The sequence below is a fragment of the Myxocyprinus asiaticus genome, chromosome 40 (assembly GCF_019703515.2).
Source record: "Myxocyprinus asiaticus isolate MX2 ecotype Aquarium Trade chromosome 40, UBuf_Myxa_2, whole genome shotgun sequence".
Lineage (NCBI taxonomy): Eukaryota > Metazoa > Chordata > Actinopteri > Cypriniformes > Catostomidae > Myxocyprinus > Myxocyprinus asiaticus.
The window spans coordinates 26,922,085-26,937,952 of NC_059383.1; the positions used below are offsets into that span (position 1 = coordinate 26,922,085).

Consider the following 15,868-nt stretch of genomic DNA (forward strand, 5'->3'; position numbering starts at 1 on the left):
TTTCCTGTACGTGTACTAGAATGTTTTACTTTTTTTTTTTTTTTTTTTTTTTCAGAAGAAATGTTGATGTAAAATTAAACATAGACATGATTGTAAGTTCCTTATTCAATAGGTTAGGTTTGTTCCCATCTTGGTTTTTGAGGTATATTTGAAACCTTTTTACCATGTTTGTACAAGTGGCCATAATTAGTTTATTAAAAGTATTGTTCATCCAAAAATGAAAATTCTAATATCATTTACTCACATCATGTTGTTCCAAACCGGCATGATTTATTTTTATTTTTTTTCATACAGTAACATACAGTAACTGCAACATGTGAGTTTAAAGGGATAGTTCATTCAAAAATGTAAATTCTGTCATCATCATTTTGTCATCTCATCCTTACGTTGTTCTAACCCCAAATAACGATCTTTCTTCTGTGGAACACAAAAGGAGATGTTAGGCAGAATGACAGCCTCAGTCACAATTCACTTTCATTGAATGGAAAAAGGATACAATGAAAGTAAATGGTGACAGTGGCTGACATTCTGCCTAACAACTCCTTTTGTGTTCCACAGAAAAAAGAAAGTCAAATGGGGTTGAAACAATGTGAGGATGAGATGACAAAATGATGATGATAGAATTTTCATTTTTGGGTGAAATATCACTTAAGGGTCATATGTTGCAGTTATTGTATGTTTGTACTTTATCTAGACAACAAGACTAATCAGCAAAAATATCCAAGTCTTTAGATTAGACAATATGATGTCTTATAAAGCTCTAAATGTTTACCCTAATCAGAGGCATTCTGCATGTAATTTAAAATTTAATTTTATCCATTAAATTCACAACCTTATAAATACTTGTATAATATTTACAAATGTTGCAGTTTTATCCTTTTTATATTTGAAAGCTTTAGATGTGGTTTAAATATCTAGTAGCATCCATTAAACCAAATTTGTCCTTAACAGACATAGAGAACTTCTGTGTGAGAAAGCTTTGAATAGTTATTACACCAATAAACAGAATGTAAATAATCAATCAGTAAAACTCTTTGATCTTCAAGAAGCATGTTTTTATTACACTGGCAGCAAGGTTTCACTTTTTGTAATCTATCGCAAGACTGTTGCCTCATTCAAAAATATAATCTACTTCACAAGCATACATTCACTCAAATATGTAAAGCATCTCAAAAGAATCTCAAAAACAATCATTATCATTTTGAAAAGCTGAAGTTGACAGTAGTTTCAGACATTTTATTGCAATTTGCACTGAGCACCATTTATCAAGGCATATTGATAAGTAACAGTTTGAATGACTAGAGAAGCAGATCAGGCTGTATTTGTGCTGTTGTAGATCCTACACATTATTCCTTCCCCTTGGGTTTTTCAGTTTCCTCTTTCCCCTTTTCTTGCTTTACACTCTCCTTTTTATCACCCTTGCCTTTCTCATCTTCATCTTTGCCCTTGGCCTTTTCTGGCTCTGCCTTTTCCTTTGCTTTGGGTTTCTCTGGCTCCTTGCCTTCATCCTTGACTGACTCAGGTTCAGGCACAGAATCTGGTTTTTCCTTGCCTTTCTCTTTGGCTGGCTCAGATTTTACCTCTTCTTTGGCTTTTTCAGCCTTAGCCTCTGTTTCAGTACTCTCTCCCTTGTCTTTGTCTGTTCCAGTGTCCTCTTTGTCCTTGTCAGCACTTGTGTCAGCTTTCTCTTCACTTTTTTCTGTTTCCATCTCAGTCTCCTCCTTGTCAGCCACTTCCTCCTCAGCTTTCCCCCCTTCTTCATCCTCCCCTTCTTTCTGCTCACCCTCCTCTGTCCCATCTCTCTCTTTTTCGTCTCCCTCCTCATTATCTCCCCCTTTAACATCCTCCTTTTCTTCAGCCTCCTCCTCTTTCTCTCCTTTTTCTTCTTCCTCTGTCCCATCTTCCTTTTCCTCTTCTTGCTCACCACCTGAAGTTATAAAACAGTAATTTAGTGATGTATATCTTGTCAACAAAAATAAATTAATTATGAGGATTGCAAAATGAGATGACCCCTAATACTACATCACATTTGAATCTCACCTTCCTCTTCATCCTTGGTACCTTCTTCCTCTTCCTGATCCTCTTCTTCCTCTTCCTTTTCTTCCTCCTCTTTTTCTTTCTCCTCCTCTTCCTTCTCTTCCTCCTTACTTTCTTCTTCTTCTTCTTCTTCTTCCCTGGCTGGACTGGCTTCAGCTTCTTGAGCTTGACTGGCTGTAATGGCCTCATCTTCAGCGAGGGATGTGCTGATCAGGCGAGAGCCGAGCAGATAGGGGGTGCCAGAGCTCAGAGTGGACAGTGAGAACATGGGCCGGGAGTAGACAGTACCAATAGAGTAAGCACTAACCAGACCTCCCACACCCACATTGAAGCGAGACTCCTCCCCCTCAAGAAGCTTCCTGCAAATGAAAAAAGATCATGTTATATGCACAAAAAAATCAGAAACATTGAAAGTAATATGAATACATCCCCTTACAAAACTCTAGAGTTCTGGCAAACCCCTGGGGCAAACATGCCACAAATTTTTCCCTCATTATTTTTTACATGCAAATGAGCTTTGCACCAAATTCTTCATTGCTCCCACAGGTTTCCCAAACAAGTGTTTGCAGTAGTGGCAAGTTGCATAAGATTTGCTGCAGGTTCACCAATTCTAGCAATGAAGGCAATAGGGTTGCCACCTCTCCCGTATTAGCTGGGATGTCACATATTTTGGCCAAATTGGAGATGTCCTATGTGGGATGCCTATTATCCCATAATTAAGCAATGAAACTGGGAACCGAAACATCCTGTTTTGAAGTGCTCAAAATGTAACTGCGAAGGGGAGTACCAGCATGGATTTCTTTCCCTCTTCGAGCACTGACATTTGCCACTTTGTCGCAAATAAAAAAAAATTGCCATTTTTTTAATGTTTGATATTGTTATTGATATTTTATTCAAATTATTGAGCATTTAATACTGCTGTGTTAGTACCTGTACGCTGCTATCTCAATATCAAGGGCCATCTTGACATTGAGAAGATCCTGGTACTCTCTCAGATATCTTGTCATCTCACCCTTAGTGGCTCTAAGTTCATCCTCAAGCTCGTTGATTGTATCCTGCGGGGAAGAATGAATGTTAAATAGTGCTAGATATGTTATAGAACTGTAATTTATTGCCACAATATGTTTCCATCATTTCTGAGGACATAATATACTCAGAATGTGGCTAAAGATTCATTCACCAAATCTCAGAATGTACAATATAAACCTACTAACCTGCATGGCAGAAATCTCAGCACTCTGCCTGTCCTCCACATCTCTCAGCTGTTTCTCCAGAGACTCATTCAGGCCCTTGCAGGCATCAATCTCGAGGACGCATGCCTGAAGCTGACGACGATACTCTCCAGCTTCATCCTTCGAATTCTTCACTGCATCAGTGTGGTGGGCTACACTCTCGGTCAGATTGCCCATCTTCCCGCGGAACCATTCTTCGGCTGACTGGATGTTTTTGGCTGCCAGCTTCTCATATTGGGCTCTGATGTCCCGAAGGGCACTGGACAGATCAGGTTTAGTGGCCTCTGCCTCAACAGCGATCTGGGCACCGTATTGAACCTGGGCCTGCAGCTCTGAGATCTCACCCTCATGGACCTTCTTCAGGAAAGCCAGCTCATTCAGCAATATATCCACCTTTTTTTCCAGCTCCACCTGGACCAGAGTGGTGTCATCTGCCGCCTTGCGGGCCTCCAGTAGCCTGCCTTCAGTGTCCTCGCGGGCAACTACCTCTTCCTCATAGCTGGCCTGCAAGGCCCGCAATGTATCTTCCATGCTTTCCTTGTGGCTCAGTGTAGCCTGCCTCTCCATACGGGCCTCCTCCACAGCAGCTCTCAGGGTACGGACTTCCTGCTCGTACAAAGTCCTCAAACGGGAAGGCTCCACATGCCTTTGCCTCAGCAGGAGTAGCTCAGCCTCCAGAGCACGATTCTGCTGCTCTAGTTCATGGACGCGCTCGATGTAACCAGCAAAGCGGTCATTCAGATCTTGCAGCTGGGCTTTCTCCTGAGTTCGGACTGCTCGGGACTCATAGCTTACCTGGGCAGCATGGCTGAGGTCCATGTCCATTGCACGTCCTGGGCTGCTCAGCAGCAGAGAGGTAGAGGTCCGGCCGGGGGAGGCATAGTGGAGTCGAGCTGAGGAGAGAGAGGGTGAGTGGGCAGAGAACGTGGTGCGTGATCGCCCACGCTGAGGTACCCGGGGGCTGCTCTCCACATACCAACGCTTGTAGGACGAGGAGAAGTACGGGTCGAACCCGACGGCACTCATGGCTCCAAGGACAAATGCTCTGAGCCGCAGTACCACAGTCAGCTTGATCAGCCTGCTACCGACTGATCTGCTGCTCCCACTGCAGTCAGCTTAGCTTATATAGCCAGAAAGGAGCTCTGACGCAAGTGATTTTCTGAACTCTGACAATGCAGTATCAATAGCAGAGAGGGAGAGAAAGAGTAGATCTATATGCAATGTGCAAGACAAGGAGTATAACACAATTGTGTAAAGATAGAAATAATGATACTTTTGCTCAGAAAGTATCATAATACAAAATGCCAATAATATATTATGCTTCGGTTCTCCCCATTATACTCTTTTTGACTGCCACAAATGTCATCTGTGCATAAGAAGCTGCAGTTAAACAAAGGATCATTTGTATACATGCAGCTTACAGAATTTAGCATGTAAGTACATAAGGTACCAATATTCTTATAGTATATCTACAAATATACACATATAGTGGATAGTTTCCACTGCAGATACAGTGATGAGAGCTGGAGGAGGAAAGGAGGGAGGTGGCGGGGTGCTTAGAAAAAGAAGTGAGCAATGCTTTTAGCTCTATTTTCTGTGCTTTACCTGTGGAAATACAATATTGCCTCTGCTGGATATGAGAGGTAGTAAAAAAATGTATTACCCCAATAGGTAACACTTTAGAATACTGTTTCATACTTAACCCCTTACACCCTAAAGTCATTTTGAAAGGGTTTCCACAAAAATGGCATACCAAAAAGTAAGAAAACAAAATTGCATGGTATACATTTTTTAGAAAACCTTTCAAAATGTAAGAAAATATATTTAGATCCTGCTCAGAGACTCTTATGCTACAACACCGCACCGCAGACAAAACACACAAAATTCTAAAACATAAAAAAAATAAACTTTTCAGTTATTATTCAGTTTGACATTATACGTTTTAGACAGGAAGTATGGACGGTCCAAAAATTTACTTTAGTGTAAATGTGTTGATAGGACAAAGAAATCCAAAGTTATAGAATATTGAGCCATGGTTTCCAAGGTGGCCTTTTATTTACCAAAGTGTCCAAAAATCTCTCCAAACCATAATTCATGTGTTTTATTGAACAGAATAACTGAGAACTATGAATGCGATAATCTAAAAAAAAAATAATAATAATTTGTTTTTGTTTTAATTATATAAAAACACTTACAATTATATCAGCTATGTCTCATATGAAACATTTCACCTCATTTTAGCCCCTAATTCCATCACTCCAAAAATGTGCGTTGAGCACCCTCTATTATGTGCGTTGCGCTCTGGTTCTGTTATTGACCCCCACACTGAACACAGATCCAATGAGAATGATCTGACACATCTATAACGTGAAGAATCGTGTTTCAAGGAGATGCTCCCAGAGAACAGCGTTGCTATAGAGATCGCCATTTAGGCTAACCACGGTAGCTCTCAGGACACTTTTTGAGTAATATCTCTGGATTTACAAATCGTATGACATCGAGTGATGGCTTGTTTGATTCAGGATCACCTGCTTTAAGTTGTGATAGGTCATTTTTTCTATGATGTTTATTTTTCATGAAATAGTAAACCAAAATGTGATGGAAAGGCTATTTATCATTTGTTTTTTCTTCAAATACATATGGATTTCACACACTAATACTCACTTTAGTTTGGTCTATGAATGAAACAAATTTGCTCATTATTTTCTACTAATCAAGGCCTTTCCAAACATATATAACACTTGCTGTGTGATCTTTTTTATCTTTTTTACTGTTGTTGTGATCGCAAATTTGCGCATTTTTTAATGGAACAGTTCTAATTTATCAACAAATTTAAAAGCAGTATTTTAGAATTGGTCAGATCAGCTATATTCTTTGAAAAGAGTCAAAGCTTTAAAATGACACCTAATTTGTGCAGATCAAGCAAGTGGTTGTTGAATAATACCATATAATTGTTTCGTGATCAGCGCCCCCTAGATGGCCCGGTACCGGGTCGCTCCGGGTTTAAGAGGTTCATTAAAAATATGTTGAAATTCTTTTTTTTAATTATTATTATTTTGTTAGATCTTGTCCTCCATACAAGACAGTGAAGACAATTCACACACTGATTGAAACCACAGAGCTATTTACCAATAAATGCTGAGAAAATTTACATCATCATACAGGTGGAACGCCACTTGAATCCAAACAAGGAGGATTAACCCAAGCTGTAATGCTCAAAAATGGAGTTTGTTAATAGGTAACTATGCAGGAATTAATGCAAGGCAAATGAGTAGTATTACATTGATTTGATTTGACAGCTTTATTAATCCCTGTGGGGGAACTCATTTGCCACCAGTTCAACTCATACATGTACAAACAACAAACAATATAGATGCATTCACAGATATCAACAAATTAAAAAAAAGGCATAAAATGCCAATGAGACATGATTATCAGCTGATGGTGCTATAGATCTATACCATATCTACAAATATTCATTGAAAAATCTGACTGCTGCTGGGACAAAAGTCCTTCTAAGTCGTTCAGTATAACACTGAGGCATCACTAGTCATTCACTAAATGAGCATCTAAGTCCATTAAAAACACTGTGTAATGGATGACCTTCAAAATACAAAACCATTTTTAATTTTATTCCTTGTTCTCTTTTCAACAGTGACCTCAAGTGAGTGGTAGTTCACTGTTAGCTAATCAATAATTACTGAAATTAGGGCCTGGGTAGCTCAGCGAGTATTGACACTGACTGCCACCCCTGGAGTCGCTAGTTCGAATACAGGGTATGCTGATTGACTCCAGCCAGGTCTCCCAAGCAACCAAATTGGTCCGGTTGCTAGGGAGAGTAGAGTCACATGGGATAACCTCCTCGTGGTCGTGATTAGTGGTTCTCGCTCTCTATGGGGCACGTGGTAAATTATGCGTGGATCGCGGAGAGTAGCATGAGCCTCCACATGCGGAGTCTCCGCGGTGTCATGCACAGCGAGCCAAGTGATAAAATGCGCTGATTTACTGTCTTAGAAGCGGAGGCAACTGAGACTTGTCCTCCACCACCTGGATTGAGGTGAGTAACCGCGCCACCACAAGGACCTACTAAGTGGGAATTGGGCATTCCAAATTGGGAGAAAAGGTGATAAAAAAAATATATATATTTTTTTTACTATGGCTCATTTAAAATAACTAATAATGAATTACTCATCACAACATTAACACCTCAAAATCCACTGTCTAAAATGTGAACAATAATAAAAAAATATATATATTGTCAACATGAAAATGCTTTAGAGAAGCATGACATTGTGCCTCTGTGTTCTTTAACCAGACTTATGAGCCAGACTTAACCTGATCAGCTTATCAAACTAGAATCATTTAATGTCAGATATCTATATACGAGTCAATAACAAATAAGGATGTCAGAGATGATAATCATTTACAATGCAGGTGCCAAATTCTTATAATGTAATATTTGTATTTATGTTGGTTTCACACATTTTTTAACACATTTAGATAGGCTTTTTTCAAGCATACTCTAACAGGCACTGTAGCATAGTGATTAAAAGTGGTGTTACATTCTTAACTGATTAACACTGATGTGTTAAAGAACACATGACACATATGCATTTCTAAAAAAGTTGACAGTGAAATTATGATTTTTTACATTTTTGACAGTGCATTTTGAAGAGTTAATGTTGTGATGAGTAATTCATTATTAGTTATTTTAAATTAGCCATAGTTAGTTAATAGTTCTCAATGAGGCATATAAATTACGTAAAATTAAAAAGTAACATTAAAATATTTAAATTAAAAGTAATTATCGATTAGCTAACAGTGAACTACCACAGTCATAGGATCATTATTACTTACTGATTAGTTTATTGTGTTTCCATATTAGTTAATAGTAGTTAATAAGTGTTAATGTAGTACTAATACTCATTTGTCCTGCATTAATTCCTGCATAGTTACCTATTAAGTATGAAACAGTATTCTAAAATGTTACCCCTCAAAATATAGGGCAAATAAGCAAAGAATTTAATGGGTTTTTTTTCCTTAAACTTATCCATATTATTGCACATCTGTGTATCTTTACGCATACTTATGGGGACATTAAAGGGAAAGTTCACCCTAAAATGCAAATTCTGTCATCATTTACTCACCCTCATGTTGCACACCTGTGCCATCCCAGATGTGTATGACTTTCTTTCTTCTGCTGAACAAAAATACAGATTTTTAGGAGCATATTTCGGCTCTGTAGGTCCATACAATGCAAGTGAATGGTGGCCAGAACGCTGAAGGCCAAAATTTCATATAAAGGCATCATAAAAGTAATCTATACGACTCCAGTGGTTTAATCAATGTCTTCTGAAGTGATCCAATCAGTTTTGGGTGAGAACAGACCAAAATGTAATTCCTTTTCACTACAAATTTTGACAACAGTCTCCTTGGCGATCATGATTTCAAGCTTGATTGTACTTCCTACAGCGCCATCTAGCACTCTGCAAATGCATCAAGCACTAGGAAATGTAATCGAGCTTGAAATCATGATCATGCCTAGAGACTGCAATGGCAAGATGTACAGTGAAAAGGGAGTTATATTTTGGTCTGTTCTCACCCAACATCGATGGATCACTTCAGAACACATTGATGTATCCACTGGAGTCGTATGGATTACTTTTATGATGCCTTTATGTGATATTTGGACCTTCAGAGATCTGGCCACCATTCACTTGCATTTTGAGGACCAACAGAGCCTAACATATTCTTTATGTTACTGGGCCTCCACTTGTACGTATTTGCACAATAAAAGTTTATTTAGGTGCCCTCTTCTAGGCCTCTGAGATTCTCATAGGCTGACTCTGATCTTTGCACTTTTCTCAGATCTCAGTTTAAAAGTCATGTTGCTATTTTGAATGCGTTCATGACCTCTGCCCTTCGAGCAGTAAAAAGAAATCCAGTCCACCCCCTTCAACTCAAGGGTTTATAGGTAGGTTCCACTGTCAATCTGAAGGTGAAAAATTATGATTGGTTGAAAGCAGGAGAGAGATGACATTCATGGCGGGCAACATTCCAGAATGCTATAAAAAGAGCAATCCTTGGGCATGCAGGGTTTACTGTCTGTCACAGAGTGTGTGTGCACAGCAGCAAGAATGGAAGTGTGGAAAATATAGTAGTAATACCAATATTCTGTCAATATGACTGCTGTTCATCATCTTCTGATTGTACGTCACGGTGAGAGCTCCTGGAACCAGGAGAACCGTTTCTGTGGCTTGTTCGATGCTAATCTCAGTGAGAAGGGACTAGAGGAAGCCAAGCGGGGTGCTCAGGCCATCAAAGATGCTGGCATGAAGTTTGATGTATGCTACACCTCCGTTTTAAAGCGTGCTGTCAAGACTCTGTGGACCATCCTGGAGGGCACAGACCAGATGTGGTTGCCCGTAATACGTACCTGGCAACTGAATGAACACCATTATGGTGGTCTGACTGGTCTGAACAAGGCAGAGACAGCAGAAAAGCATGGAGAGGAGCAGGTCAAGATCTGGCGCAGATCATTTGATATTTCTCCTCCTCCTATGGATAAGGACCATCCATACCACAAGATCATCAGTGAGGTAAAAAAGAGGGACTGTGTTATTTTGTAATTGGAATAGAGGCATATACTGAAATAGAAAGCACTATTGTGGACAAGAGAGTAAAAATCATCAAAGTGGTACTTTTAAAGGGATAGTTCACCCCACAATGAAAATTCTGTTATTATTTAATCACCCTCATATTGGTCCAAGCCCGTACGACTTTCTCTCTTTAGTGGAACACAAAAGAAGATCTTAGGCAGAATGACAGCCTCAGTCACAATTCACTTTAATGTATGGAAAAAAGATGCAATGAAAGTGATTAGTGAGGCCCACATTCTGCCTAACATCTCCTTTTGTGTTCCACAGAAGAAAGACAGTCATACGGGTTTAAAACAACATGAGGGTGAGTAAGTGATGACAGAATTTCTCATTAATGTGGCTTATGCCCCATGACTCTTTACTGTTATGTCACACATATAAACATTGATGGTGTAATGGCTGCAGATTTGAATGGTGTTCCATTTATCTTTTTTACCAGTCAATGTGCTACAAGGGTCTGAAAGACAGTTAGCTTCCCATCTGTGAAAGCTTGAAGGACACTATTTCAGGAATGAAATTATTGCACCTGAAATCAAGGCTGGCAAAATTGTAATAATTGCAGCCCACGGCAACAGTCTCTGTGGTATCGTCAAGCACTTAGAGGGTGAGTATCCCCTCTCCACATTAGTACCCCTCAGTAAGAAAAATTATATATACATAAATGAAACAAGCATAAACCAGCCAGGGTCTAAGCTACATATATATATATATATATATATATCTACCCCGAGAGCTAGAGAAAGATACACTGCATGAATTAATGGTCATAGAGGTCAGGGATTTCAAATTCAGAAAAGTCTTCAAGCATGTTCAAAGAATGAGTGTTTTAACCTAAATGGGATAGTTCACCAAAAAATGAAAATAGTGTCAGAATTTAATCACCATCATGTTGTTCCAAACCTGTATGACTTTCTTTCTTCCATGGAACAGAAGAGGAGATGTTAGGCAGTATGTTAATCTCAGTCACCATTCACCTTCATTGCATCTTTTTCTCATACAATGAAAGTGAATGGAGACTGGGGCTTATCATTCTGCCTAACATCTCCTCTTCTGGTCCATGGAAGAAATACAGTGATACAGGTTTGTGAGGGTGAGTAAATGATGACACAATTAAAATTTTTGAGTGATCTATCCCTTTAAGAATCTGAACTTTGCAGTATGTACGATAAGCTGATAACCTTCTTCTTCAGGCATGTCAGATTCGGCCATCACGGAGCTGAACCTGCCCAAAGGCATTCCCATCATTTACGAGCTGGACAAGGACCTGAAGCCCATCAAACCCATGCAGTTCCTGGGAGATGAGGAAATGTGCGTAAAGCCACGGAGGCTGTGGCCGCCCAGGGCAAGGTCAAAAAGTGAAGAGTTGACACAGACCTAGAGACTGAAACACGCCCAATATGCTTTTTCTTAAAGGGATAGTTTACTCAACATTTAAAGTTTATATGACTTAATTTCTCAGTGGAACACAAAAGGAAATGTTGGGCAGAAGGACAGCCTCTGTCTCTTTCTGTTCCAAAGAAGACAGAAAGTCATATGAGTTTGGAACAACATGAGTTTGAGTAAATAATAGAGGTCGACTGATAGTGGATTTTGCCAATACGATAACTAAGGTGGTGGAAAGTCTGGTAACTGATTAAGCTGATAGTTTTTAAAATGTATTTATAGAATTTTAAAAACAATTCTTAGTCTTTTCTTACTGTGACAGGCACAGACATAGAGGCATCAAAAGTAAAAAATGAATAAAACCTCAGGTGCAGTTAATTGTTCAATCAAAATCCCAATAATAACCAGAAAAAAAGATTTAGTGCATAATGCAGGACTTTTGATTATAAACAAGTCCAAAACACACAAGGGATACTTATTTTGAAATGATGGAGACTTAGCTCCATTACAATTACAAAATATGCATTGAAGTGAGGATAAAAATATGGATGAATATTGTCAATGATGAAAGATTTAAATATAGCAAATTCCTACATGCTTGTTTTTATTTGACATCTAGAGGCTGCTTTGAAATAGTAGAATGAAGCCGCTCTACAGTAGAATCCTCTAGCGTCAGCCACAGAGGTAAAATAGATTTTTGGCAATAACCGATAGTTCCAAAAGCAACTATCAGCACAGATGAATTGGTATAACCGATATGTGATGACAGAATTTTCATTTTTGGGTAAACTATCCCTTTAACTTCATCCCACACCCAAAGTGCTATGGCAAAAGAGTGCACCACTGAATGCAGGCCAAACAACGCATCTTGTTTGAAGACCACAGAATGAACGAGAGTGTACACATGGCACAGCCCACTCTTTATCTGTAAGCCCCTTGAGTTGGACTGCCCCACTCTGACACAGCAAATAAAAGTGACCACCATTTTGTGTACCTCCTTTTTCGCTTGAGTCATTCCTCCCCCTCTTCTCTTCTCTCTGCATTAATTCAGGGATTTCAGCAGAACGGTGCACTGCTGTGTAAACTGACCCAAAGGGCACACCAAAGAGGTTGCTGAGTTCGGTCTGGCAGCTGTCCCGCACTGTGGTGCAGTGGTGGCTCATTTAGTCAGAGCTCTCAATAAAGCCTGCTGCACAGACAGCCCATAATGGCTATGGAAACCTGCCAGCACCACAATTAGCAGCAGCTCAGGTTTTATTGTGACAAAAGGGCAGGGGTGTGCGTGTGCATATGTGAGGATCTATGATTGGGAAAGGACAAAGTAGGAACCAGACATAACCCCAAAACCACTCAAACTCTAATTCATTTTGTAGGAAGACTAATCGTATGGAAAAAAGTAATGAAAGTGGATAGTGACTGAGGCTGTCAGTCCCTAACATTCTGTAACATTCTCCTTTTGTCATCCACGGAGGAAAGGAAGTCATATGGGTTTGGAACAACATGATACTGAGTAAATAATGAAATAATTTAAATGAATGGGAGAATTATTACTTTAATTCGATTACAGCAGATTATGTATCAATATACAAATAAGATAAGATACCAATCTAGCATCATGATACCAAGCACTTAGCACTATAAAGATGCAAACAAGTAAAAAATCATGGTAACTGAACTTTGTTGAGCAATGACGCTGCAATGAAATTATTTGATTATGGGTGTCCAAGTCTGCTTTACAAAATCAGCACTATACTGCCATCTGTCGTTGTACATCAAGTATTGCACAATAATCTGGTCTGACATAAAAAAAATAAAATAAAAAAAAACAGTTTGTTCTAAATCTAGCATGTGAGATCTCATACAGTAGTTGTGTTTCATGAAGGTAGCTATGTTCTTTAACCATTTCAGATAAATGTTTCCAAACATTCTATAAAATAAGTATAACATAAGTCTTTAAATTAATGCATTGTAATAACACTGGGTGGAACATGAAAACTTTTTTTATCGGATATTGGGTTAACTGTATATCTACATATGTTATTCTTACACCACAATGCAGAGTTTCTACATTCCTGCATTCCACCCCTGTTCCTGGAGGTCCCCCAACAGAGCGCATTTTGAATGTCTCCCTTATCTGACACGCCCATCGGGTCGTGGAGCCTCTAATGTCAAGCTGATGTGTTGAATGAAGAAAAAACAGGGAGTCGGTTCTTTCTGATAAAATGTTATACTAAAACTTTCATTTTAAATCATTATGTGAAGCCTTGGTTTATGGAGACTAGAGAGGACCAGTGATGAGCCACAATTAATGACTGCTAATTGGCAAGCAACAAGAAGTGCAGTTCACCCAAGTACATTGAAGAATGTCTCCTGTTTCCACAATCTTTAATCATCTTGTCTGTGTGTATGGGTAAAAGGCTTATGAAACTAGATTTGTGGCACCAAATAATGTTTTGTATTGATTTGTCAAGTGGCCCTGCTGGCCAGTTTAAATTCAGACAGTATGTCCAGTGGCTATACTTGGTCTGTCTAAGCAGATGAACAAAGCCAAAAATACTTTTTAGGGCCACTGTACATGACTCAGCATAGTAGGGGCCTTTTTCTATTAAAGGAATAGGTTATCCAAAAATGAAAATTCTCTCATCATTTACTCATCCTCATGACATCCCAGATGTGTATGACTTTCTATCTTCTGCTGAACACAAACAAATATTTTCAGAAAACTATCTCAGCTCTGTTGGTCCATTCAATGCAAGTGAATGGTGGCCAGAACTTTGAAGCTCCAAAAAGCATATAAAGGCAGCATAAAAGTAATCCATACTCCAGTGGTTAAATCCATGTCTTCAGAAGTGATAATATAGGTGTGGGTGAGAAACAGATCAATAATTAATTCCTTTTTTACTTACATAATTTATCTCCCCTTTCCCTTTCACTTCCACATTCTTCTTTTGTTTTTGGCGATTCACATTCTTCATGCATATCGCCACCTACTAAGCATGGAGGAGAATTTATAGTAAAAAAGGACTTAAATATTGATCTGTTTCTCACCCACACCTATATTATCGCTTCTGAAGACATGGATTTAATCACTGGAGTCGTATGGATTACTTGTATGCTGCCTTTTTGTCTTTTTTGGAGCTTCAAAGTTCTGGGCACCTTTCACTTGCATTGCGTGGACCTACAGAGTTGAGATATTTTTCTAAAAATCTTCATTTCTGTTCAGAGGAAGAAAGGAAGGCATTCACATCTAGGATGGCATGAGGGTGAGTAAATGATGAATTTTCTTTTTTAGGTTGAACTATCCCTTTAAATTTTTTCTTGGACAGCCTGATCTCACAATGAAATCGGAAAGGGTAGACAAACTTTTCTTTTGTCAAAATCGGTATACGTTGACCGAAATTTCGAAACACTGCCCCCAGTGGCCAAAGCGGTAAGTGTTGTAGGGCATATGGGCACGTGTGAGCTCCATTTATGTCCAAGAGAGGTCGCCAAAAGCTAATAATGAAGCAAGTTGTTTTCAGCTTTACAGGAGGTTATACAATGAAGAGAAAAGTATATATTCATAGATTCTATCCCCCAACCCAAACCTTACCTTAACCATTAGTGGTGTAAAAAAGTAATGTTAGAGGGAAAAGTGAAACCTCCGAATCATGCTTGTCATATTCAAAGTGGTTACTGCCTGGCTTTGAATCCTAGTCTCCCATGCAGCCGATTCAACGCGCTGCCAGTCGCACCAGGTGGAAAGGTAAACACATTGAAACCACTACAATCATGTCTGATAAGAATGCTGCATCTCAGCATACAGTCGCCGATCCTAGGGTACCGAAACTATCGGAAACATAATGCTGACTTCACATGTGATCATTCTTGGAGTAGTGTTCCACCTGTGCAACAGTCAATTCTGCCCCAGAATTTCTCAGTTCTTAAATGGTTGAGAAATGTATGTTCAAGGCAAGAATTCTATCCTCAGGCACAGAATACAGTGCATCCGGAAAGTATTCACAGCACTTCACTTTTTCCACATTTTGTTATGTTACAGCCTTATTCCAAAATGGATTAAATTCATAATTTTCCTCAATTCTACAAACAATACCCCATAATGACAATGTGAAAGAAGTTTGAAATCTTTGCAAATTTATTAAAAATAAAAACCGAGAAAAAAAAAGAAAAAAAAAAAAAAAAGCACATGTACATAAGTATTCACAGCCTTTGCTCAATATTTTGTTGAAGCACCTTTGGCACCGATTACAGCCTCAAGTCTTTTTCAGTATGATGCTACAAGCTTGGCACACCTATTTTTGGGCAGTTTCTCCCATTCTTCTTTGCAGGACCTCTCAAGCTCCATCAGGTTGGATGGGGAGCGTTGGTGCACAGCCATTTTCAGATCTCTCCAGAGATGTTCAGTCGGGTTCAAGTCTGGGCTCTGGCTGGGCCACTCAAGGACATTCACAGAGTTGTCCCGGAGCCACTCCTTTGTTATCTTGGCTGTGTGCTTAGGGTCTTCGTCCTGTTGGAAGATGAACCATTGCCCCAGTCTGAGGTTCAGAGCGCTCTGGA

The 15,868-nt window shown here is 39.2% G+C and overlaps 1 protein-coding gene and 1 pseudogene across 1 annotated transcript; one reads left to right on the forward strand and one right to left on the reverse strand.

The window, feature by feature from the left end:
- Positions 1-1,041: 1,041 nt before the first annotated feature.
- On the reverse strand, positions 1,042-8,527 carry LOC127431234 (neurofilament light polypeptide-like). Its single transcript, XM_051681571.1, has 5 exons — positions 8,417-8,527; positions 3,252-4,435; positions 2,968-3,092; positions 2,041-2,396; positions 1,042-1,927 (listed from the first exon to the last, which is right to left on the reverse strand). The coding sequence occupies exons 2-5, from the start codon at positions 4,293-4,295 to the stop codon at positions 1,347-1,349; spliced, it is 2,106 nt and encodes a 701-aa protein (XP_051537531.1). The 5' UTR covers positions 4,296-4,435; positions 8,417-8,527; the 3' UTR covers positions 1,042-1,346.
- A 497-nt stretch (positions 8,528-9,024) lies between these two features.
- On the forward strand, positions 9,025-12,843 carry LOC127430807 (phosphoglycerate mutase 2-like; annotated as a pseudogene).
- Positions 12,844-15,868: the final 3,025 nt, after the last annotated feature.

Coding starts and splice junctions, on each gene's coding strand:
- LOC127431234 (XM_051681571.1), bottom strand. CDS start 4,295: ATGAGTGCCGTCGGGTTCGACCCGTACTTCTCCTCGTCCTACAAGCGT. Junction 2,397..2,967: donor ATTGAGATAGCAGCGTACAG/GTACTAACACAG, acceptor TTTCATTTGCAG/GAAGCTTCTTGAGGGGGAGG. Junction 1,928..2,040: donor TACCAAGGATGAAGAGGAAG/GTGAGATTCAAA, acceptor TTATAACTTCAG/GTGGTGAGCAAGAAGAGGAA.